The sequence below is a fragment of the Limulus polyphemus genome, unplaced genomic scaffold, assembly GCF_000517525.1.
Source record: "Limulus polyphemus unplaced genomic scaffold, Limulus_polyphemus-2.1.2 Scaffold3052, whole genome shotgun sequence".
NCBI classification, from domain to species: Eukaryota; Metazoa; Arthropoda; class Merostomata; order Xiphosura; family Limulidae; genus Limulus; species Limulus polyphemus.
The window spans coordinates 81,153-106,564 of record NW_013668662.1 but is presented as its reverse complement, the minus strand read 5'-3'; the positions used below and the strand labels follow the sequence as shown (position 1 = coordinate 106,564).

At 34.7% G+C, this 25,412-nt stretch overlaps 3 protein-coding genes across 4 annotated transcripts in view; 1 reads left to right on the top strand and 2 right to left on the bottom strand.

The window, feature by feature from the left end:
* Nucleotides 1-25,412, bottom strand: part of LOC106468555 (juvenile hormone acid O-methyltransferase-like) — an 84,948-nt gene that overhangs the window by 25,116 nt on the left and 34,420 nt on the right. Inside the window, exon 1 of one of the 2 annotated variants that reach the window (XM_022396889.1) lies at nt 21,937-22,193. The exons of the other annotated variant lie outside the window; for it this stretch is intronic. The gene's annotated coding sequence lies outside the window, so the exon portion shown is untranslated. Of the gene's footprint in view, nt 1-21,936; nt 22,194-25,412 lie in introns of those variants that run through there. 2 annotated transcript variants of the gene reach the window in all.
* On the bottom strand, nt 11,899-13,155 carry LOC106468554 (zinc transporter 1-like). The gene has a single exon (XM_013928988.1). It carries the CDS (start codon nt 13,153-13,155, stop codon nt 11,899-11,901), a length of 1,257 nt encoding a protein of 418 aa, XP_013784442.1.
* LOC106468553 (techylectin-5A) overlaps nt 17,491-25,412 on the top strand; it is a 14,542-nt gene continuing 6,620 nt past the window's right edge. Inside the window, exon 1 of the mRNA XM_022396888.1 lies at nt 17,491-17,804. The gene's annotated coding sequence lies outside the window, so the exon portion shown is untranslated. The remainder of the gene's footprint in view (nt 17,805-25,412) is intronic.

The following is a 25,412-nucleotide window of genomic DNA, read 5'->3' as shown; positions in this document are numbered from 1 at the left end:
GCAATCCTTCAATGTTGCCCATGATAGCGGATTGTTTAGAAATTATTAAACAACTACCTAAAATGCCACACCACATGCCAACCATACTGATACCCTCATCCAAAAATTGATGGTTCTGGTTAGGAAGGAGAGAATGTCATCGAAAACGCCATTGTGATGAAGATTGACATATCTCCTGGTGCCATTAACACGATGATAATTTCAAGTTGACAAGCGCTCGTAAAAGATAATTTCACAAGCTTCTAGCTACAACTGAAAATTAAAAGTTATTTCGTAAAATAGGATGGTTTAATAATATTGAACCAAACCAAAGCAATAACACATACATGTTAAAGGAAATCTCATAGAATTTTTTTTTGTTCGTAATTGAACTATAATATAATGTTATATTTATCTACAATTCTATGTTCAGATATGCTATACAGACACAAAAAAAATGATGGTCATAGAGCAACAATACGGGCGTTGTCATACTAGGTTATTGGCCTTGAGTAATATCTAACAGATATTTCTACATGCGATACCTACTCCCAGTGGACGAAACAAAGGGTAGCAGACGTATTAATCTGAAAGTGGTATTGATAAAGTGTTTGATTTCAACTCTGACAATACATTAGAAGAATAACCTTTAAAACGCAAATATAAAGAAGAAAATATATTATCAATAGGATAACACGGAAACGCTGCTGAATGAAAATATATGTTGTTCCGATCCCAAATAGTGCACATTTCATTGTGAAACACTTTAGAAAAAACAACAACAAAGGTTTAAAATATTGCAGAGAGATCCAATAAATATTCATCCTTTATGGCAAATTCTCAAAAATCTCGTAGATGTTCACAAAACTATCAAACTAGTTCACTCGTTGAGAGCCCCAAATCTACTAGATATACTGTAATTGGGGAAAGGAAACGTGACTCTTTCATCGAGATTTCTTGAGAAAAGCATTTAATCCGTTTAAATACGCAGCCATTCAGCGTGTATCATTACTGAAAGGGAAAGTGCACGTACACGTCAAGAGATGTATCATACACTGGTAAACACAGTCATCATTTTCACTAGATGTCTGGAGGCAAACAATAGCGATGAAGACACAAGTGCGCAATGTGTTCGCGCACTCAACCAGACAAAACAAAATAAGTACTACATAAAGATTCCTGATGTGACGGCATTCAAACGGAACGAGAGAAACTGTGCCGAAGTAAGTTACTCAGATCAAACTGATATAGTGTGTAAGAGAAAGAACGAACACCGATTAACACCGAACAAGAGGCATTCGATGATTCACTGAGGTAATTACCCCTCAGTAACACAACGGTATGTCTGGGGACGTACAACGCTAGAAACCGGGTTTCGATACCAGTGGTGGGCAGAACACAGATAGTCCATTGTGTAGCTTTGTGCTTAACTTCAAACAAACTAAGGTAATTAAGTATTTTTAAGCATGAAATACAATAATAATGCGACATGCACCAAGAGAGTCCTGAATTTTAATATTTTTTAAGTATGAGAACATTCAACAAGTCACATATATCAACTGAAAATAGTAATATATAATTTTTGTATGGATCACATTCACTCAAGCATGGTTAGAAGATCGTTCAAGCAAAGAAACCTGGCGATGATAAGCTCGTTTGTTTGTTTGTTATGAATTTCGCGCAAAGCCACACGAGGGCTATCTGCGCTAGCCGTCCCTAATTTTGCAGTGTAAGACTAGAGGGAAGGAAGCTAGTCATCACCACCCACCGCCAACTCTTGGGCTACTCTTTTACCAACGAATAATGGGATTGACCGTCACATTATAACGCCCCCACGGCTGAAAGAGCGAGCATGTTTGGTGTGACGGGGATTCGAACCCGTGACCCGCAGATTGCGAGTCGAGCGCCCTAACCACCTAGCAATGCCGGACCAATAAGCTCGTAATAATCATATATTTTGTTGCAACTTGGGTACTCGTGTAAGGATCTGGCTGTGTAAACATCCGGTCTTTCTAACAACTACAGCGAATCCCGGAAAAAGAATTTGGTGCATCAACTCTACAAAGTTCAGCTTAAAACTATAACAAGAAGTATAAATCTATATATGTGTAAAAAGTAAAACTAGTTTTACGATTTTTTCAAATGCTTAAAACATAAACTGCACTTGTTAGCAGTCTAACCCACCTCTTCTGCGCAATGAATATGAAAAAAAAAAATGACGCATCTCATTATAAATCCATTTTCAATGATCCGGAAGATTATCAGTCGAGTTAGTTGAGGTATGACGTATAGAAATAAATACTAATCATTATCAGTGGAATCATATCCTTTAGTTATTTTATTATTATTATTTTATAGTTGTGAACATATTGTTGCGTCATCGAGGTCACGTGACTAGTGTGACGCCACCTATTTTCTAGAAGTATCTTGTTCCTTCGTGAATGCCCTAGCATTTACTAGAGATATGTTTTTCTGGTATATAAATAAGACGCTCACAACGTGACGGAATAATGTGTATGTAGATAGTGAGTAATTGAACTGCAGTCAGAAGTATTGTTGACGTTCGTTGATATAGCGTTTGTTTTAGCGCGATTGTTGAAAATAAGTGTATCGTAAAGTTATATTCGGAAAGAATCAACCAGTTTTATTAAGTAAGGACTTGTGTCGCTAAAGTTTCGTCGGAACGAAGTTACGGAAAATCAATTAACAAACGGAGACGTAACAATATCAATAAAATATTTTACCCCTCTTTAATTACTCAATTACTTATTTAAAGTTACAGGCATGTAAAAATAGTGATTTAAATATATTTCTATATTCCACACACCAGCGCCCAAGAAGTCTTTGTTCAATATCGGAACTAGTCTAATGAGTTACACGTGTGTGTAACTGACTTTAAATATTATTTTTACACGCTCCTGATTTGAAATTCTTAATAGACAAATTAAAATTAAGTTAAAAACCACCTGAAGGGCAGGGCGATTTTTATCATTATTATTAGGCCTATTGGTTTATTGTTTCGCTGGGTTTTAGCGTTTAAAATCGTATAAGTTACTAAGTTTTGCATGGTAGTGCATGAAGTAAATAGCTATGTTTTATGTATATTGTAAGCTATATTCTATTGTTTCTTTAATGTTAGTTTTATTCGCAGTATTAATCAAAATGTATAACATATATAATGCATTTTAATTTATTATATTTTATTATAAATTATTTATCATTATGATCATTTTGAATTTTTAGATTGGTATGTAGCATACTATCCAAGGGTTATGGGATCACTATTCTTATCCCATTGTGCCACTTAAAATCTGAGTTTGAAAGCACCTACAAGGGCTTAACTTGACTTTTTATATGGATTTAGGACTAACTTATAGATCTGGCCGAACCTCGTCAGATATTATTGGGATTACAGCCGAAAACACAGCTAACAGCAAGGATACTTAACAGATGAATCAATGCGTTCTAATCGTTATAAGTTTCTGTTTTATAACTTTACCTACGCCTAATTGGAACAGTATATTAAATTTACTATATGAATTACTAAGATCGTTTATATTTCCGATCTTTAAAAGTATTTAGGCTTCGGTTGTATGCAAAGTATTGTACAATTATTTCTGCGTGTGAAGTTATAAGTATATTTATGTATGAGTTAATGTCATTAAAATATATTTACTTTCTATACAAAACAAAAGACCTTAAAAAAGGATAAAATTTGTGTGTAATAAAAAGTCTAGAAGGAGTTCAGTGTCTGATATAGGAAAACGGGTTTTACAGAGATATATATAAGCGTTGCAAGTGACTTCAACCGGAATGGTCTAAGATGTATTTTTGCGATAAAGCATACATTGCACAGTCATTCGCTCCCTCAGAGTATTTATCACAGTAAGCATACTGAGTTATGAAGCATATTTTAATACGCTTTGCGAAAACTGTGTTACGAGATTTCGCGGGTGGTTTGGTGATTAATGTCAGCGTCAACTCTTTCTAAAAACAGCGTTGTGACAATTTTCTGATGACTTGAAACTCTTTAGATATTTATAGAATATTTAAGTGAGAACAAAATAACGTAAGATATATAAATATTAAACCAGTTTGTAAGTAAATTAATACTTTTTTGCGCCTGAAAAGCATATAAAGCCGGTGCTTAACTCCGGTTTCCTGTGTCACAATCGAATGAGAATCGTGACACAATCCTTCTGGATGGGATGCCAGCCAATCGCAGGTTAATACACAACTACTCACGCGTTCCTGTTAGACAGCTAGGTAGCTGATGCTATTGGAGCAGAGTGTCTTAAACAACTCATGACAAACCAAAAAACATGTTTTATAAATTTAAAAAAAAATTAGTTAAATGGAATTAATTGAAATATACATGCGGATTGTTACATATAACAAATAAAGATATCCTATATTGATTATTTCAGTGTTTGATTTGTTCAAATTACATTCAGAACTTTAAAAATGGTAGTTCGAAATAAGGAACGGCTGTGCTTGACCCTAGTGGGTCTCTGACCTGGTCATTTATCCAACATGCACATAAAGCGCTTATCAGGTTGAATATTCTACTTGCATTCATTTTATATAATTATTTTTGCAAAGTTTGTTCATTAAGTCTTCTTGTAATAAGTTTGTTTAATAGCCTCCGATTTCTAGTTATATCGTTTTGTTTTCTGTTGTTGTTATATATATATCGTTCGGATAAGTTGCGTAAAATCAGACTCGGGATTTTTGAGTAAATAAAATATTGAAACTGTTGGGGGTGGATTTTTCAAAGTACAATTCGTGACATTTTATGAAAACTTTGCTGTCACACATGTCAATAACTATTTAAACGATAACTGTCAAGACGATATTTATGCAAACTCGTTAGACAAACGTTCTAATCGCGTACCAAATAAAAACTTTTATTTAATCTAACAATTGAAAAAAATTCTTAGAGCATACGCGCCTTTACGTCTACAAATTTTAATGCACTAATCTTTAAAATCAATTAAAAGCAAGACCGAGGAGCCTGCAATGATTGTTATATTTGACTAGTTTGGTAACATTAAGTTCACATTTATAGGTCAGTTATGTAGAACCACGGTATTATTTTGTATAGTCTGTTTGTTTGAAGTTAAGCACAAAGCAACACAATAGGCTATCTGTGCTCTGCCCACCACGAGTATCGAAACCCGAATTCTAGCGTTGTAAGTCCGCAGACATGCCGCTGTGCCACTAGGGGGGAATTTTGTATAAAAAACCTTACACGGCTTCAGGCCGGCCCTTGGGATGAGCGACGTGTGTGCCCCAGCAGAAGGTGCCAAAATTAATATTGCAGTTAGCAGTTCTTATCAATTTTACAGGGGCAGGGGCGCCAAATACAAAGTTCGCACAGGCCACAATTATGGCTGTTTTATTTATCTGTTACTGAACTGACTTCAAATGGATTAACATTTTACATGTATCCGCAACTCATGTATGTAATCCATTATTTAAAGTCATCAACTTTTCAGTATGACCAACCCAATAAAAGTAATTTTACCCTCATATGATGGCTCTTGGTATACTATGACAGTACATAAAATACATATTATTGGGCTAAAGTGAACAGGAAACCTATATTATTAAACTGAAAGAAATATGTTGACCGATTGAGAGAACAAACAAATAAAGAACCTTATTACTTTCCATCATTGATAATAGCTAAGAACAAGTAAGTACTAACATACTTGACTTGAAATTATATTAACTGAAAATTAATCTCCTGGATATCAGAACACGAATCTTCTAAAACAACATAAAAACAGTTCATTACCTATGAAGAAGTTCTTCTCTTTTTTTATTTTTGTTTTTTTGTTTGGAGTTAAGCACAAAGCTACACAATGGACTATCTGTGTTTTGCCCACCACTGGTATCGAAACCCGGTTTCTAGCGTTGTAAACCCGCAGATATACTACTGTGTCACTGGGGGGGGGGGCGCATAAAGCTGTACAAGGGGTACTTGCACAAAGCCGTCCCTACTTTGAACTTGATAGACTAGAGGGAAGGCAGCTAGTCGATGGCACTCATCTCCAGCTCTTGAGCTAACTTTATTAACTGAATAGTTGGATACGACTGTCATTTTTTTTTTATCATTAAGCTCACACAGCCCCAAAGCGCAGAGTGCTTTTTTGAGGCAATGAGACGAAAGTATGGTACGTTAACCCCTAGCTTATAACCGACCCAAGTGCGTGAAAAAACATAAACTTGTTTATGATAATGAATTTGATTTGGCGCATAGGAGTAGGCAATAAGAGTTAAAAATGTTTTAGAGGAGCATAGCATGAAATAATCATTTTTCAACCCAGTAGGTTAGTATAAATTGTGTAAACCTTTCGTCAACTCTTATCAAACTAAGATTGAAAAAATGTGTACCGGATGGGGCATCGATAAGATTAAGAACTTACAACGCTAAAATCCGGGGTTCGATTCCCTGCAACAGACCTAGCAAATAGCCTAAAAACAAAACAAAACCAATCGAAGAATACGCTAGGTAATTTTATCCGCTCGTTAACCTGTTTTTTTTTAGATTCCTTTCTAAAGTTTGCCTAATTAAGCCACATATATTTTATATTGTTTTGAATAAACAAGGTTACAAAAAATGCTAAAATTTCAGAGTTGGAAAATGTTTGTTTGAACACTCTTTATAACTTTAAGTCTAAAGTGTCAAGTCTAGTTAGATCTAACACGTATTGTTACTGTTGCTTGCTTAGTACAAAGCTACACAATGCACTATTTGCCCTCTGTCTACCGCATGGATTCGAACCCCAGATGGTTGCATTGTAAATCCCTAAACTTACCTCTCACCCACACGTATTTATATATTAAATTAACTTTGTTCATCCGAGGAACGTAACAATCAGTGAAGTGAACTATTTTATTTAATAGTAAAAAAAAACATTTCGTATTAATAAGTTATGTTATTAAAGCCGGTATTTTTTTATAACCGCTACATTCCTGATGCTTGAATTTTTAGGTTAAAATGTTTATCATAATTTTGTTCGTAGAAAAATGAATTATGAACTTCTATTTTTTTTTCTATTTGGTAAACGTTGATATTTATGTGTTATCTAATAAACCTACATCGCTCTTACTGTTATCTAGTAAACGTTATTTGACAACGATGTGTATTTTCCCGATAATGCATTTGACACTATTCTTGTCAAGCTTACCGCCTGAGCCACTTGGGGGCGGAGGGTCACCCGTAACACATCTTTTTTTTTTTATATCAGGCACCTATAGGCCTAAATTCCAACCTCTATAATGATCACGTGAGTGTATTAATAGTATAATATGAAAATAAGCTACGAAGGCCAAACAATTACCACTATTATTGAAATGAATACTGTATTTTCCTTTGAATCTCCAAAAATAGCAATAATGAAACATCCCTCAACTTCAACCCAGATTTAAAAAAAAAATGTAAAAGTACGCACTCAGTTGTAAAGCTGCATAGATAAATACTCACGTATGTTTTCTACACAAAAGAACTAGATACGAACAATAACCTTGAAACATATTTGGTATCGAGTGTACTTGTACAGTTATATGAACAATAACTTCAATCAGCAAAATTGCGTGTGTTTCTTTTTATCTTTCGTAAAGTCTCACTGCACATAATGGGATTTTTATCTAAGAACTTGGTTCTGAATATTATATTGTTATGTTCTACGTCTTGAAAGGCAACATGCTCTAATGTCATTTACTGCCTATTCCTAAGTAAAGTAAATGGATAAGTAAACATAATAATAATAATAATAAACTATTAAACCCGATGAAGGATTGTTGCCCGAAACGTTGTTTTAGTGTTTACCAATAACGTTATTTTAACTCACTAAGTTTTTCACCATTACTATACTTTCTTTTAATATAAATAAATATTTCAATGATCGAAAATAAAGCATATTATTCATAGAACTCGTAATATATATATAAAGTTAGTATTTCCTTTCATTTAATGGTACGTATGTTAAATGATATAAATGATGCCAAAACCAATCGTATCAGATGACATTTGACAAATATTAAAATAGACAAAATATACAAATAAAGAAATAAGAGCTGTATCTCTCCAAAATGGCAGAAACAATGAAGTGTTTTTTGTTATCACAAGTTTTGAAATTTGAGCCTGAAATGATGCATTCGAATTACTTCTTTGTATATATAACCTGTATAAAGTTAACCATACCGGCGATATGAAATATTGTAACAACTTGTATTTTGATCCCTGGCATTTTGTCTCATTTTATCTGCTCGTGAGTGACATTGTCGTAACCAGGCACATACTGGAACATGGAGTTAATGCTTGTCACAAACTAGCATCTCCATGACACAGTGGACAAAGTTTCCTGTGAGTATCAGTACTATACTCTTCAGATAGCCATTAGAAATCAGATGATGTCATTTTCCTTACACCTACTGTATCAAAGGACAACTTGGATGTTCATATCTTTCAACGTGTCATGTATTCGCAACACGACATTTTTGCTACTGTCTAGGACAACTGAAGCGTTCAAGATTACCTTTAATCGTTCAAACCACATTTCTGTTTATAGAGCATTATAAGCCTTTAACGATACGTATCATTTCATAAACTTTACAAGCTTCAAAAGTTTTACTTGATTAATAGAGAAAATGTGTATCTTTAAAAGACGTACACGAAATATTATACCTTAACATTATCTTTACATATCTTTACATTAAGTACGGCAGTTAAAAATACAAAAGAAACTAAACAATATTGGCTTAATTTGGAACATATTTTACACGAATACCTGAAACGTTAACTTAATTTTAGCTCTAATTATTCGATGTGTATACCAATATGCTTTCGTTTAAAAACTAAATAAATCCCAGATAACTATGCGTGTAAGAAATATTAACAAGAAAGATATAATCAACACCTTTGTTCCCTTTAGTGTTCTCATTTGATAAACTACTGGATTTTCAGGTCAATGTTTCATGTTTGTACATATAAATCATGATATCTCAAGATATGATATGTTAGTTCACATGGATAATGAGAGTCCTTGAACGTTCATGATTTCAGTTTTATAGACCAGGAAAAAGTGGCAACGAAATAAACTCGAGACAAAAAACAAGAGTTTTATATATACCTTGAATACTTCGAGAGAGAGAGAGAAAAAAAGTGAGTTTACACAGCCGTTTTTTAAGTTAGAGCAACATATTTTATGAGGAACGATGTCGATAAACGGATGCGAGTTAATAGCAGAGAATCAATCACAATTTAAAATATAAAATCACTTTTACGAGGATGCATAGAAATTTTCCATGACAATTTCAAGACCAGCAAGGGTGTTGATCCCAAATGAGTAGGCCAAGCACAGAAGTTTATATTAATTATCATATATGTTTGGTTTCTAATTCAAATCCAGTATGAGCTTTAATTATCTGTTTTGTCATCGTCTGTTTCTTCAAATGAAATAAAACTATTTGAATTTTATATTACTCTCTCCAATCTAACTTCCAAATTTCATCCCATTATACCAGTACATAGCTTACCAAATTATATCCTTTCAGCAACATACAACCCGTCACTTTCTACAAATTTTTAACGTTTCGCTAATATATCATTTATTACATTTTGAATAATCAATTTTAACGTTTCACCAATATAGAATCCATCACGTTTTGAGTAATTAGTTTTAGCTTTTCAACAATGTAGATGTAATAAATCATATATTGGCGAAACGCTAAAACTGGTTACCCAAAATTGATGGATTCTTGAATAATCAATTTTAACGTTTCACCAATATAAAATCCATCACGTTTTGAGTAATTATTTTTAGCTTCTCAACAATGTGGAATCCATCAATTTTGGGTAACCAGTTTTAGCGTTTCACCCATGTAAATCCCGTCACATTTTAAGCAACCAACCTGAGCCAGACTTTCTCTGGTTTATAAAGCAAGAGTGCTTACAAGATTAATAACAAATGAATTACACTATTTTGCTCTCTTAACCTCTGTTGAAAACTATTGATTCATATGGACTGTCTTTTATATACGGTTCCTGTTCATTACTCACTCTAGCGAGAACTTTAAACTTATAGGTTCTTTACACTCTTTAGCGCATGGTTTTTAAATATAACAATGAACAGGAATTGTACATAAAAGAACGTTTATTGACCAATAGTCTTCAACTGAGGTTATTTAAGTCAAATTGTAAAATTCAAGCGTAGGATTTTGCATGCCGTTTGTCCGAATAGTTGGAATTCCAGAATTCTGTGATTCTCTGTTTTTTAAGTCGAAACTCAGACTTTCAACCTTCATTCACTCTGTAAGTACTTAATTCAACTGCTTTTCCGGTTGTTAGATTACAGGATTTAGCAGAGAATATCATCTGATATCTTATATTTTTTAAATTAGGTCTACAATATCTTAACACTTTCACTACTGTTTGAAAAGTCGCCATATTGTTACAAAAGTTAGTTTCTAGAAGCAAAAATCCAAGTTTTCGTGTTACCGTATGTTAATCACACGATATTGTTTAATAATAAACAAGCAATTTCCTCATTCGTTCAGTTCAGTAAATGTCTCAACATGAGACTTTCAACACGTTGGTCAAATCAACATTTTTAATATTCTTAAATAAAATCATGACCTATATCTCCAAAATGTAAGTTTATTAGCTCAATATTTCTCTATTACAGCTTCGTCAGGAGTTATCGATATCCTACAAGTTCACTAATCCAGTTTATCCAGGATATTTAACTGGATTAATGAACTTGTAGGATATCGATAGCTGTTGACGAAGCTATAATAGCACAATTTTGAGCAAATAAAGTTACATCCTGGAGATATAGGTCGTGATTATATTTACGTTTATATAAATGTCTCATAATAAACTTCAGTTTGCGTTAAACAAAAATAAAAATAATAATTTTAAGTATTCTATAACTATATTGTTACGAATTTCTTTCTTATCACTGTCACATTAACTAAGGTATTTATGATTTTTCTAACGTTCAACAGAGATTTTAAATCATCTTCCAAGTGTCAGCAGAAGATTCCTAAATGTTCTTATAACTTTCTACACGGCCTGATCGGTGTCATATCCCAAATTGGTTACTTGTTAAAAAAGGTACACACTATTGTACTAAATTCTTTGTAAATCACATATAAAACATATTCTTTTCAGTTCATGGCGCAGATTTTTGACTAAGGTCGAAAACATCGTTAACAGTAAAGGTACACAACCAATAATTGAATAGAATCTAATCATGATAAGTTTTAATCCTCTAGTGTACTGATGCAAAATGTTAAATATCTTTAGTTAGTTTATTATACAGGATTTTCCTCGTTGATCTTTGTTATTGTTTGATTACTTCTAATCTTTATAGTCAGCTTATTATTTTATAAGATCTTAGTTTCTTAATAACCATGTCTTCATAACATCATAATTTAATACATCACATTTAAACGTTATTCACTGCATCGTACTTAATTTTCTGTTAAAACATCCAATCTTGTAAATCACATTTCTTACGCTTTTCAGTGAACCACGCACTATTTTCTTCCGTTTTTCCTGGGGTAAAAATATTTTGTGTAAGGGATCAGATACACACACACAATGTGATCCCCACTTTCCAAACTGCAAATGATTTTCATTACGTTCCTCAGTCTTACTACATTCAAACTTCTTGTTATGTCTTTTTTTTTTCTCAAATTTCACATCGATTCTTTTTTTTTTTGTATTTCAGGTGTCATTTCTCATGTGGCCATTATAATTTTTGAATTGTCACATGAATTTGGTATATATCTTGTGGCAACAACGATCATCCCCCCCCCTTCTTTTTTTTCTTCCAATTATTTCAATCTGGTTTCCTTGAAGTTTTCCAGGTTTCACAGATTTGTCACTTTTATCTTTTCTAAGTGTCACACAGTTGTTTCCTTACTGTTTTCTAAGTTTTCGAAATAATAAATATATTCTGCAAAATCTCTGCCAAATAAATCAGAGTCAACGTTAGTTTTGTCCGGTGTATTTTTTTTGTGTCTTCCAGCCTCGGCACACAAGTTTTGTGAATGATTCTGATCCTGATAATTTTGACTAGTAGTTGAGACTTCTGGGCTGTTAACATAAGGTTTCCTCTGACATATAGAGATGTTAATTTCTTCTTCTTCTGTCGTGAAAGATCTTCGTAGTGGCCCACAGCATGTGAGAGCCCTACACGTTTGAGACTCTGAACATTGGAGAACACAATCCATACTCTGAAGAAATCCGGCACCTTGAAAAAATTCTGGTTGAACAGTCACAAAAACAATTCCTTCGCTCTGGAAGAAGTTTTTCATCTGGTTTGCAATATTTAAATAATCACTAGGATAGTCCAGGATTATATGTACAGTAGCTATCGCGTGGGCGCCGGTCAGTCGCCATATGTGTAAATCGTGTATATTACGAATAACTGGAAACTTTGCCATGAGACGCTTGGTCAGCTCTTGAACGTCGATGTAATCAGGTACAGTTTGGAGGAGAATCATGCCACTTTCCTTCATAAAGTGATATCTGGTAGCGATTAGTACAGCAACAATGACCAAACCAGCAACGGGATCAACGTATTTATTCAACTCTTGACTATCCAGATAAAGGACACAGCAACCCACCATTATGACCAAAAAGCAACTGCACGAGTCACGTAAAAAGTCAAGCATTCGACGTAAACATCTAGAGGACTCCAAGGTTCTGTGGCTAAAAATGCTGTATGACTGGTCATTTGATGAGGCGCATCTGATTTTTTCGACTGACTGTAATTGGTCAGATTTGCTGGTATTTTCGTCTGTGCACAGTACCAAGTTGATCTGGACGTCGCCACCATTAACTCTGAAATAGCAGATTTGATGATGTGTGTATCCTCCAAGCAGGGCTATACAGATAAAGTTCAGACACAAACCACCCGCACCAAAGGTTATCAAGCCTAGTGGGTACCTAGGTTGAGTGTTTTCATGTGAAGCGTGAACCATCGCCTGGAGTGCTTCCACGCAGATAGGAAAACACAAAGCAACTAGAAGTAAGATATTTACTAGCACTCCGAAAACTTCTACACGAGCCCACCCGAAGGTGTTCTTCAGAGTTCTTTCCTTGGTCAGGTTATAGTTGACAACCAGCAACAAGAGGGAGAGGACATTGTATAACATGTGATAAGCGTCTGCCAACAGCACCAAAGATTTTGTAAAATGACTGGCTACTAGCTGTGCTCCGAACAAAAAGCTAGAAAATGTTATTATTATGTACAACTTCACCTCCTTACAAGTTCTCATTGTTTCTGGACTTGAAAGCACGAAGGTCGTCTTCGATGCTAATCACAACGATCTGCTACGCTACAAACACACAGATTACGTATAGTACAAACGCAAACACTACCCTGTATACAGAATCACACGAGCAGCTGATACTGGCACTGCGAAGAATACCAGGTATTTGTTTCGCAGGAACACTGAACTAAAAATGGGACCTTTGATCACTAAATCACGTTGACTCAGTGATTGCGTACTTGTAATCATGTCTCAAGAAACGTGACTTTATGGCATACAGCTGCTGTTATCTGTTACTGCTATAAAATTGCTCACCTATCTTTTTAAGAACAAAAAAAAAGATTATGACTACGAAAAAAAACCTTTAACTAACTTTCCAAGATGTCTATGGAAGAAATATTGCTTAATTCCAAACTGAGATTAAAACTGGCTGATTTTCCATAATAACGTATAGAAGACTCAGCCGTATAAAATCAGCTAAAAATACTAATGCAAGTTATTATGCCTATTGAACTTAATTTTAAGTAAAGTTTACATCTTATCAGTCCAAGTTAAATGTAAAAATATGCCCAAATTAGGATATAGAGGTTAGCTGTATAAGGATGCTATATCAGAAAAAGATTCAAACTGTATAAAAGAACAAACCCTGTAAAGACATAACGTCCCAGCATAGACAGGTGGTTTGGGCGCTCGACTCGCAATCCCCGTCACAGCAAACATGCTCGCCCTTTCAGCCGTGGGGGCGTTATAATGTGACGGTCAATTCCACTATTCGTTGGTAAAAGAGTAGCCCAAGAGTTGGCGTTGGGTGGTGATGACTAGCTGCCTTCCCTCTAGTCTTACACTGCTAAATTAGGGACGGCTAGCGCAGATAGCCCTCGAGTAGCTTTGCGCGAAATTCAAAACAAACAAACAAACTGTCCACCATCAACTTCTAAACGCTAAAGTCATTATCTGTTTTAATTCGGATCGTATTTATGTTCCTAGTGGCTGAGGGATACATTAACAATTAAAAAAAAGTTTTGTTGTTTTTATTAGTAGACACGTTACAGATGTTAAACTGATTCCTTATCGTTGTGATTTTTTTGTGACACCCTCACTTTGTTGACACTATGTGTAAGGTATCTGTTGTGCTACCATCGGTCGGAGCTAATTTTAAACAATTTAAGCGAAAATGCTTAGGTCATGATTTATATCACTGAAATGTTAAAAATAATTTATTTTTGAATATTCATTGGTGTTTTTCAGCATTTATGGAATAAATGGATATTATATATTTATATAATGGATCCTAGTATAATCCTGCAGGAAAGGTTTAAAGTGGCTGCCTTCACGTCAAGCTTTTGATTTTGTTGCAAACTTATACCTGTACATAGGTTATTATAGAATTGTAAACCTTTTAATTGTGACTTAGATGTTAAGTAACTGACCGTGGACCTGTATCCTTGTCCATTACTAAAGTCTTTTCATTTTGGCTTAGATGTTAAGTAACAGACTGTGTACTTGTATTCTTGTCTATTACTAGTTTCATTAAAAAAGCATGAATTGCCGTCAAATATCTAAGAATTTGCCATTGCTTGTGTGTCAAAATGGAGTTACTTTGAACACTGTTCAAATTAACCTCAGCAATATTAGACTTATTAGACCTTTCAGTGTATCTCACACTATGATAAACAGGCCAGGACAGAGTCTGCAGTTGGTTCAAGAATATCAGCAGTGAATTTCAGTGGTTAGTTTGACGTCTATGCCAAAGATGTTCAACTGGGTTAAGATCACGTAATTGTAGTGGCCGCCAAGAAAAATGACTGAAGTAACTATCGTGTCTTTCAACTAATATCAGGAAAATCAACCACAGTATATTGTCGCGTTATTGTATTCGAATAGCCGTTGTCTGGCAGAATAGAACTGAAACATTATGGAGTGACCAATGACCTTCAGGTATAGTTTGAGTGTTGTTTGACCTTCCGATCTAATCAAAGGACCCAGCCTCTGCCACAAGAACTTTCCCCACTCAATAACACCACCTACAGGAACTTGCACCTTTGAAATAACATTGGGTCTAGTGTCTCATGTGACTTTCTATATTATTTTTTTCATTCAGTTGTCAATACAAAAACGGGGTGAAACGTGATTCGTCAGATCACATCATACGTTTCCAATCATTCACTGAACACAGTTTTCACCTATCACGTCGTACTTTACTCATTATATTTGAGATCGCCATCACAATTAAATATATTATAATATGAAAATCAAGTACAGAACGGGGCATAATTACGTAGTCATTTAATTGCTACACTAATATGATAGTAACCGGCCTTTCTGTTTCATTTCCGTGTAAAACGTAGTAAGATACTGGTAGACTAAGACATGCTTTCACCTGCATGTTGAGCCTGGTGGAACTTTGAGGTACTGTGTACTTACCTTGTATACTTGGTAACTTTTCCGTTTCTCATAATTTTACTCGTTGCAATTAACTCTCTGGACATTATTCCTTGTTACGCTGTTGTTGATTAACAGAATCTTTATATGTTTAGCTGAATGGCATTCTAATGAAAAGATAAACATTTTTTATATCCTGAACGAAACAAACGGCCAGACGTGGTTAGCGTTTCGACTCCAGGTGTCTAAAGTTCGAGACGTGATGCCGTTTAACGGGTTCCGTACTTTCATCCGTGAGTGCGTTATATGAGTGTGAATAACTCCTGTTACTCATCTCAAACTTCTTATGGCGACGGGTGCTGCTGACTGGCTGTCTCTTCCCTCTGGTCAGTAATTCAGCGTTATATGAGTGTGAATAACTCCTATTACTCATCTCAAACTTCTTATGGCGACGGGTGCTGCTGACTGGCTGTCTCTTCCCTCTGGTCAGTAATTCAGCGTTATATGAGTGTGAATAACTCCTGTTACTCATCTCAAACTTCTTATGGCGACGGGTGCTGCTGACTGGCTGTCTCTTCCCTCTGGTCAGTAATTCAGCGTTATATGAGTGTGAATAACTCCTGTTACTCATCTCAAACTTCTTATGGCGACGAGTGCTGCTGACTGGCTGTCTCTTCCCTCTGGTCAGTAATTCAAAGTTAGGGAAGGCTATGCCTAAACCCTAGGGGCTTCTGACCTAATCTTTCAGACCACGGTGCAAAAGATGACTTTCAAGTTGAAAAATTTCAATGAATTTCAAAAAAAGACCCAAAACTCGAGCGCTTTTGAATAGTTTACTGTTCTTCTCCAGGAGAAAAAAGGGTGAACTATTAAAAAGCGCTAGAGTTTTGGGTATTTTTTTAATTCATTGCAACTTTTGTGTGTGATCCTGTGTGCTAACTCTTTTATCAGAAATTAATTGACAATATATTATTTATTTTGTTCTCTTTTGTTTATTTTAGGAAATTTTAATTAATTGTGAAATAAAAATTAATAGCTTATTCTCAAAACATTTAACAAATACTACTATTTCGCTGATGACAGATAGATACAATTGCTTCGAGGTGATAAAAGTAATGCCCCATTCTTTTACTGTGCATTGTCAATACATACATGATTAGATACCAGAGGAATCCATCCCAGACTTTAACCAGTTAAAATTGCCAAATCTGAGTGAAGTTTGGTATATTTCACAGTTATTTATCTATTGTTAAGCCACATCATTGATATTAAAGTTTTACATGACCAACTACTTGTATATCATAGTAGCTTTATTTTTATTTGTTAGAGTTGGCTAAAATACACATTCGGTTATTATGATAGTCAACGGACAGTGCTTAACTTAATTTTTTTACGTGTTCATCTTATTTTTTATGGTTGTGCGAATGGGACGCCGGTACACTTTCATAAGACATAAATAACCGCTTTGGACTGTTTTTGTATATGTACGTATGTGTGTATATAGTTCATGGCCACTTTCTATTGTTGTAAACCATAATAATAGTCTAACAAGCAAGTGGATTTCCCAGAATGTTTACCAACCGGTTCTTACAATATTTGATGTGCCTTAAGTCGATGACACGTACCAACTCATTCACTAAGGTTAAAAACCTACATTGATGCTTTTTCCAACAAGCTAAGTGAGAAAAATAACCTTATCTAAGAGAAAGTTCACCTTGAAAACCAAGTCAGCTTAGAGGCATTCAAAGAATGTTGTTAACATATGCCCATAAAAGGAAAGCTGTCATCACTATATAAACGTCCAGATCTTCTAGAACAGTTGATACTTTAAAAGAGTGGCTGAACGAACACAACATACAGTTTACACTTTAAACAGTAGCTGAACGAACAGAACATGCACTTTATACTTTAAAGAGTGGCTGAACGAACAGAACATACAGTTTATACTTTAAAGAGTAGCTGAACGAACAGAACATACACTTTATACTTTAAAGAGTGGCTTAACGAACACAACATACAGTTTACACTTTAAACAGTAGCTGAACGAACAGAACATACACTTTATACTTTAAAGAGTGGATGAACGAACAGAACATACAGATTAGACTTTCAAGAGTGGCTGAACGAACAGAACATACCTTCTGCATCAGGTAGGTACCTATTATTTTTCGTCATATCATACGAATTAGGCAATGCTTTTCACAAATACGCCTTTTAAACATCTTCAAAATCGTGTTTTCTAACTGATTCGTATAGTCACTCTTTTTGGGCAGGGCATGGCTTAGTGGTTAACGTGACCGGATTTCGATTTTGCAAACTTTTGGTTCGCGATCCGTTACCGCCAAAAGTGCGGTCGTATTTAGGGCCGTGGGTGCATTATAACAGTGACAGACATAATATCCCATTATTCGATTATGTAAGAACAGCCCCAGTAGTTGTCGGTAGGTCCTGTTTACTATTTATATTTATTTATATCATTTTTGAGAAGCATACTATGTTGATGTAAATATATTTTAATTCCTTTTTTTTTTGTAATTATGTTTGGCCTATATGAGTTGTTACATGACGTCTTTGTTTAACTTGTTGTATGAATGACATAAATATAAAATTTCCTAGCTTTTCGGAATGACTTATATGTGACACTTCTACAACGGATACTTCAAAAACACTGAAATGTCTAAGGTGTGTCATTAGGCTTAACAACGAAGTGATTATATTATAGTATTGTTTGCTAAGGCCTACATATATTTTTTACTTAGGTTCGAAAGTTTAAACTCCAACATTTTGGTTTTACTTTGGTGTGCATTGAGCAGCTTATCTCTCCTTACAAGCAATCATAATATGTGCAATTTCACATTGTAGCCTGTATCCAAAAACCATGATCTCTCCACCCCGTCATTGGTTTGTTTGGTTGTATATCAGAGGGATAATATTATCGTGTAAATATTGTTTTAAAGATTGGCTGGGCTACAAGGTAAAAAGATATTAGTTTTAAGATTAGTTTTGGAAGCAGAAGGTTAACTGGTAATTTTGGTCCTTTGTTGCTATGTGACCTAGTTTTTTTCATCTACACGTTGTTTGGCACTAACTTGACTTTTGTTAAAGATAAAGTGAATTACAGATAATAAATTATTCTTTAATATTGATAATCGTTACTTGTCTCTCAACATATAAATTCACGTAAACACAGTACAGTGTTATTTATTAGTTAGATATATTTATATATGTCTTAGGTTTGAACGCAAAAATGATCACTCTTTACTTAACAAAAATTAAGGCCCAGCCGAAGTGTTCCAAGATCCAGATGGCCATGGCTTTTGTTACATTGTTTTCGTTGTTATATGTTTCTTGTTCTTTATGTTTATTTGTAAAGACATACTTGACCTTTTTTATCATTTTTTTGTCTACATTTTCAATATGTCAGTTGAATCATTTCCCTTTTAAACTTACTTAATAACCAAATTTTTGAACTGCTACTAATTATGTCTAGTTTGGATTTTCATGAGGTTAAATAGATACCACTTATAAATTTCTTGGTTTTGTATACAGAATTTATGTTAATTTTTCCTTATCTAGTATTGAATTAATGTTAGCTTAAATTGGTACTACAGTAGGAATCTGTTGGAGAAATTACGTAAGTTTTAGTGAAGGTTTGCTCTAGGGTCACAATAACATGGAGACAGAGTAAAGAGTATCCCAGTACAGGAATATCATTTCAACAACACCCATCGTATAACAAGAAGTCTATAAAAGTAATGATCTCCCAGAAGAAGAAGTGGCAGCCAGTATACTCCCAAGCAGTTATTGGTTGACATTTTACATGAAGATTGGACATGCGACTTGGTGTTCTTAGTTGAGTGATTTCCGCTTGTTAATAAAGTGGTTAAAAGCCAATCAGATGCTGAATAGTACAAAGGAGCAGCACACCATCAGTCATCAATCATATAGGAGGTTAATGGCTACTGACAAATACAAAACTATGTGGATAGTGAGCAAGAATACTGAGATTTCGCAAAATTTAATTGAAGTGACCATGTACATCTTGATAACTACTTGGTCACTTGTGGTCACCAATGCCCACACAAAAGTATGCCTGCAATCGTAGCTAAGAAAGGCATTGGTCATTTAAAATAACAACAAGACCTTATCCAGCAACCAAATGCAAGGTGGTGAGTCATTAAGCACCTCCTGCTTATATCACGCATATTAGTCTTGAAATTGTAAAGAACCTCAACAAATGAACGTTTAAGAATAATTTCTTAAGTATTAAAGTAAATGGATTAGGGCAGAGAAAAATTTACTAACTAATCTAAGCCTATATGGGACCTGCTAACCAACAGAAAGCAAAATTAAACACAAAACTTAGAACTCTTCTTAATAGAGATTAACTAGACGTGAGTAGATGTCTAGGAGATTGGCGACAGAAAGAAGAAACAAAGAAGGTTGGTACAGTAAAGAAACTATATGGCCTCTCATAGTGTTTCAAACTAAAAGAAGAAACAAAGAAGGTTGGTACAGTAAAGAAACTATATGGCCTCTCATAGTGTTTCAAACTAAAAGAAGAAACAAAGAATGTTGGTACAGTAAAGAAACTATATGGCCTCTCAGACTGTTTAAAACTAAAAGAAGAAACAAAGAGAGTTGGTATACTAGAGGAACTATATGGCCTCTTAGACTGTTTAAAACTAAAAGAAGAAACAAAGAGGGTTGGTATACTAGAGGAACAATATGGTCTTTCGGACTGTTTAAAACTAAAAGAAGAAACAAAGAGAGTTGGTATAATAGAGAAACTATATGGCCTCTTAGACTATTTTAAACTAAAAGTCAATACCATCAACTAAGACGAACCGAAAGTCAGACTTCACAAATACAGGAGCATGGTTTCCACCTATGCGCATTTGTAGATCAAATATAATGTTCATCCTCAGTACCATTGTAGAAACACCACCCATTTCCAGCATAGCCATTTCTTCAGCCTACATATTAACTTATTCTAACAGATGGCAAAGAAATGAGTAAAATGAAATTATCAATTTAATATACAAAACGTAAGATTAACCCTCTGGTTGCTAGCTTGTACCAATGAGAAAATGTCTGTGAATTGTTATGTTGCAGGCTTGGATACACACACACACAGACTCAAAACTATGACGTCAATAGGCCATCCGATAACAAAAAACTAAGGTAATTTGAGTTGTTAAAAAGTGAATAACTAGCAGTAGCTGGGGTTTAACACATTAGTACAGTTTGTTAGAGCGCTCGTTTGGCTTACGAGGCGAGTAATTCGATTTTGCTCACAAAAGACGCAAAAGTAGTAATACTATACGTAGAAAAAACAGTTTTTACATCATCCACGAATAGGACTTCTCACAAGCCAATCAACTTCTCTAACAAAGAAGCTAAAGGGTTTGCTCTTTCTTAAACCATAAGTTAGTGCCTATAGGAAGTAAGCTAAAAAGTTAATACCATAGAAACTGTTAGCAAGGTTATTTTTAACAACTGAAACTACTACTTTTATCTTCTCTGACAAATAAGGCCAGTCCTCGAGCTTTATTTCAGTCTTGATATTACGTCTAGCTGTGTACCAATCTTTCTTTTATATTCCTATTTTTGCATCGTTTTTAACAGGATATTATCTGCTAAATGAGCGCCCTAGAATCAGTTAGTGACGCATTTTTAAGAAACTCGTACTGTAAATAGTAAATGCACTAGTAAAACTTTACGCAATTTTGGAGATAGTCTTTATGCAATAGAAAATGAAAACAAATACTGAATAATTCAGTTAAGAAATGTGACAGATATGGCTGAGGCTAGCAAAGTTAGGATTGTAAAAATCTGTAATAATAGTATCGCAAATCTCGCTAAAATCATGCAAACCAGTGGCACATAGGTAATTATGCAGGCTAATAACACAAAAACCGAGTTTCGACGCCCGTGGAGGTTATAGCACAGACAAATCATTGTATAGCTTTGTGCTTAACTGCAAACAAACCCTAAAATCATTTATTTATGAGGGGTCTGGGAAGAAGATCAATGCAGAATAGAAAAGGAGATACATTAAATTACTATTAGAGCATGGTAATATCTTATGCCACATTCTACAGATAACTTTACTTCATATATTAAACGATATAGCTTCATTTGGCATGCCTGGTGGAATGCATTTAGAACAAAACAAAATTTGAGAGGCTCTTATGTACAGTCTTGTTACGCTCTTAAAGAAGTGGTAACTGAGTCGTTCTAACACCATCAATATTTCAATACTGGCAAAGTTTGACATACCTTCAAAGACAGTCTAAAACCATCACCTCTTCCGAGTCCTGATAGCTATGTAAGTTGGTTATTATTGACGATCACACGTGTCAGAAGCAAGGCACTTTGTTACAGAAGAAGAGTTATGTGGGCAAAATATAAAGAATACTCGGTCGGTCATTCAATATAACCGAGTACGACACTGGTAACCACGAGTAGCCAAACGGCCACTTATGTAAGGTTAAATTGACCCTATATCATTCTGCATGTATTGTCCCACTGAATTCTAGAAACTATAATTATAGAAATTGTCACTTCTTTGAACAAGAATTCGAGTTGGGCACACATAATGTAAGAGCCAATCAATGCGAAAAGTTAGACACAACAAAGGGCTATAAACACTTTCCCATCACGTGTATGGAATCGCCATTTTAGCGTTATATGCTCTCAAGCTTGCCGCTGAGCCACCGTGGGGCGTCTGTAGAGAAACATTAAACTGAGGAATCGTGTTTAGAAGCAGCTAAACACAAATGATAACGTTCTTCGGTGAATCTCTCAGTTCTGTTCCTCCCCGTCCAGAAAATTAATGTATAAATTAATTTCACTATTTATAGTTTCTTGTCAGTTTATTCATAATTCTCGTTCTTTTCAATGAATTGTAAGATACAGAAGCAACGGGTTTTGCTATTTATTATAAGTCTCAATATCACATCTTTTCATTTTACTTAAATGTCTTAACTATTTGTTTCGCCCCCTGGTGGCTCAGCGGTAAGCCTGAGAACTTATGTCACTAAAAATCGGGTTTGGACACCAGCGGTGGACACAGCACAGATAGCCCACGATGCAGCTTTACGTTTAGTAACAAAACTGTTTGTTTTTTTTAGTTTTGTTTTACTGAGGCATCCACAGATGGCAGCAGCATATTCCTACAAACCATACGAAGTTCAATAGCAATGTTTTATCGCCTTACGATCTGATGGAACGCAAGATTGACAACGTAATGAATACCATCCAGTATAAAATAAACCTATTATCTTTAATTTTAAAAGTTCTCGTGCTACCTAGAAATGTACTTAAATTCCCCTTATTAAATGATGAGCTATTATGCAAAGTATCATCTAGTCATATACTATCATTCAATATAGAAGCGTTGACTCATACAAAACAGCCATAATTTTTAAAAACATCATAGAAACCACCATTGATATAAAGATGGATAACAAGCCACTGATCAGTTCGAAGGCATAAATATTTATAAAAACGATAAAGTTTGCCACAACAAGAGACAATTCCAGGATGTTTAAGGCCTGCTATATAGCCCATAAGGCCCACTACCAGTATTACCATGTAGAATCACAGATGTTGTGTAAACTGGCATAGAGCCACCAACTTGGCTACAACCGTTACAGCAAATGCATACTTAACCCAACACACCCTAGAAATGAAGGAACTTGTAGTTCACTCTCAAAAGGCGCTCTAAGATGTAGCGGACCACATATGGGAAGTTCATGAATAGAAGAAGTCCAAATGCGGAATAATCTGAAGACATTGCATTAAAAGGAAAGAGGGGACCTGTATAGAAGGAAGAAAAGGTCTCGATGCTAGAACGAAATGACCATCACGAGCTTATGTGTCTGTTACTGGCTGTATAAACGATTTACAATGACCAACAGCTGCCTCAAATTCATAAGTGTGTGAGAAAATATTGACTCCACTATGGCCACATAGTGATGACAAAACCATTTTATTGTTGAAATTTAAAGACAGGCTAGGCATAGCTAAAGAAGCAAACCAGAATGGTCCAGAGGCAGGAAGTCAAATGAGGCATATTAATGATAACCCAAAGAAAGATCACGGCTGTTAGTTTAATCTCTAAATTTATCTTAAATGGTCTTTTCCTGAATTCCACACACTCCAAGTCTTCCAGTGTTATGTGTATATGTTACACGCTTTCGGATTAATTCTTTATTAAATACTAACTTTCTGTTTTTAAATATTTGAATTGCCTTAACGACCCACCACTCAACCCAGACTTTCTTTTTTTTCTTTTTTATTAAATAGGCTTATCTGCCTGGTCGTTGAAAACAGCAATTTATTTCAGCCTTTTGTTAATAACTTAAGATTTAAAAAAAAAAGACATTACATGAGTAACCGGAAAGGGAGATCATGATGAAATGGCTTTTGGATAACCCATGAGATTAATAGTCTTTAAAACAGAAGAGCATAGATCTTACCACGAATGAGTTCGAGATTATTTCCCTTAACCTAAAATTATACACTTAACCACAAAATTTGTTTTTCTTCATATTACCCGTTTTCATGTCTAAAGAAGTGTAACTTAGGCAAACTATACAACTGAAACAATAACTTTGCAACTAAGTGTAGTATACAAGATAGTAAAAAAACCAGCAACAATAATTTCCAACAAGGCAGTGACTCGTCTACAAATGTAAAACAAAAAATGTTTAAGAAAAACTCGTAGCATAAGAATGTAACACGGTATCTTATTATTTCTGTATTAGAAATACAGTTTATTTTTAGTACTTTATACAAACTTAGTATAACATCTGTTAGACATTTCAGAGGTTACATGCACTAGACACACAGTTTCAATTACAGGTTTTTTGTTGGGTTTTTTAATTGGTTACCCTAGAAATGACAAGTAACTCACCCAGAAATCTGAGTAATAAACCTTGGTGATTTAATAACAACTAAAATAGCTTAAATGTCAGAATATATTAAAATGAGTTTTATAATCAAAATTACAGCAAAGAGCTAATGTTTCACTTTCTCAGATTACGCAGGCCTGCGATTGTCTTGAAATTTTTACATGTTCTACTGTAATTCATGTACGCTGAATCCGAAAATGGTATCCATTTTTCTCCATCACGTACAGATTTTCACAACACCTCATATATACTTTTACATAAGTGAATCATTAAAATGTTGACAACCACTGTCTATAGATTTTTCTAAACCAGTCGCGATGTGAGTCTTATGGATCGTTCTAGAACCCAAACATAATAATAAAAAATGTTCACTGTGGCAAACGAAATAATAATTTGATCTAAGTGAGAGTCCCCCCCCATTTGTAAAAAATCTTACGTGATAGAAAAAAAATATTATTATTTTCGAAATCTGCGTAGCTGAATTATGGAAAATCCGTTATTAAAACCAAAACAACTTTTATGAAGTTTAAATTCGCAAGCCTGTGTTATCGAGTCAATACGTGTATCTAACACAACTACGAATTTAGCGCTCATTTCTTCCCAAGTTGTATTCTACTAAGCCTTTTTAATACAAAACGTAAATAACACACCTGGCTGACTCTTCCCTTAATAATTGAATAAGTAGAGTTGTTTAAACATTTGTTTTAACAACAAGTTAAAGCTTGGAATGGTCTATTATTTCATTGGGGGGGGGGGTGCGTCTATGAGCCAGACTAGTTTCGGAGAATTCCACTCCTCATCAGTGACCCTGGACACTACCTCATAGACACACACCCC

Coding starts and splice junctions, on each gene's coding strand:
- LOC106468554 (XM_013928988.1), bottom strand. CDS start 13,155: ATGTTATACAATGTCCTCTCCCTCTTGTTGCTGGTTGTCAACTATAAC.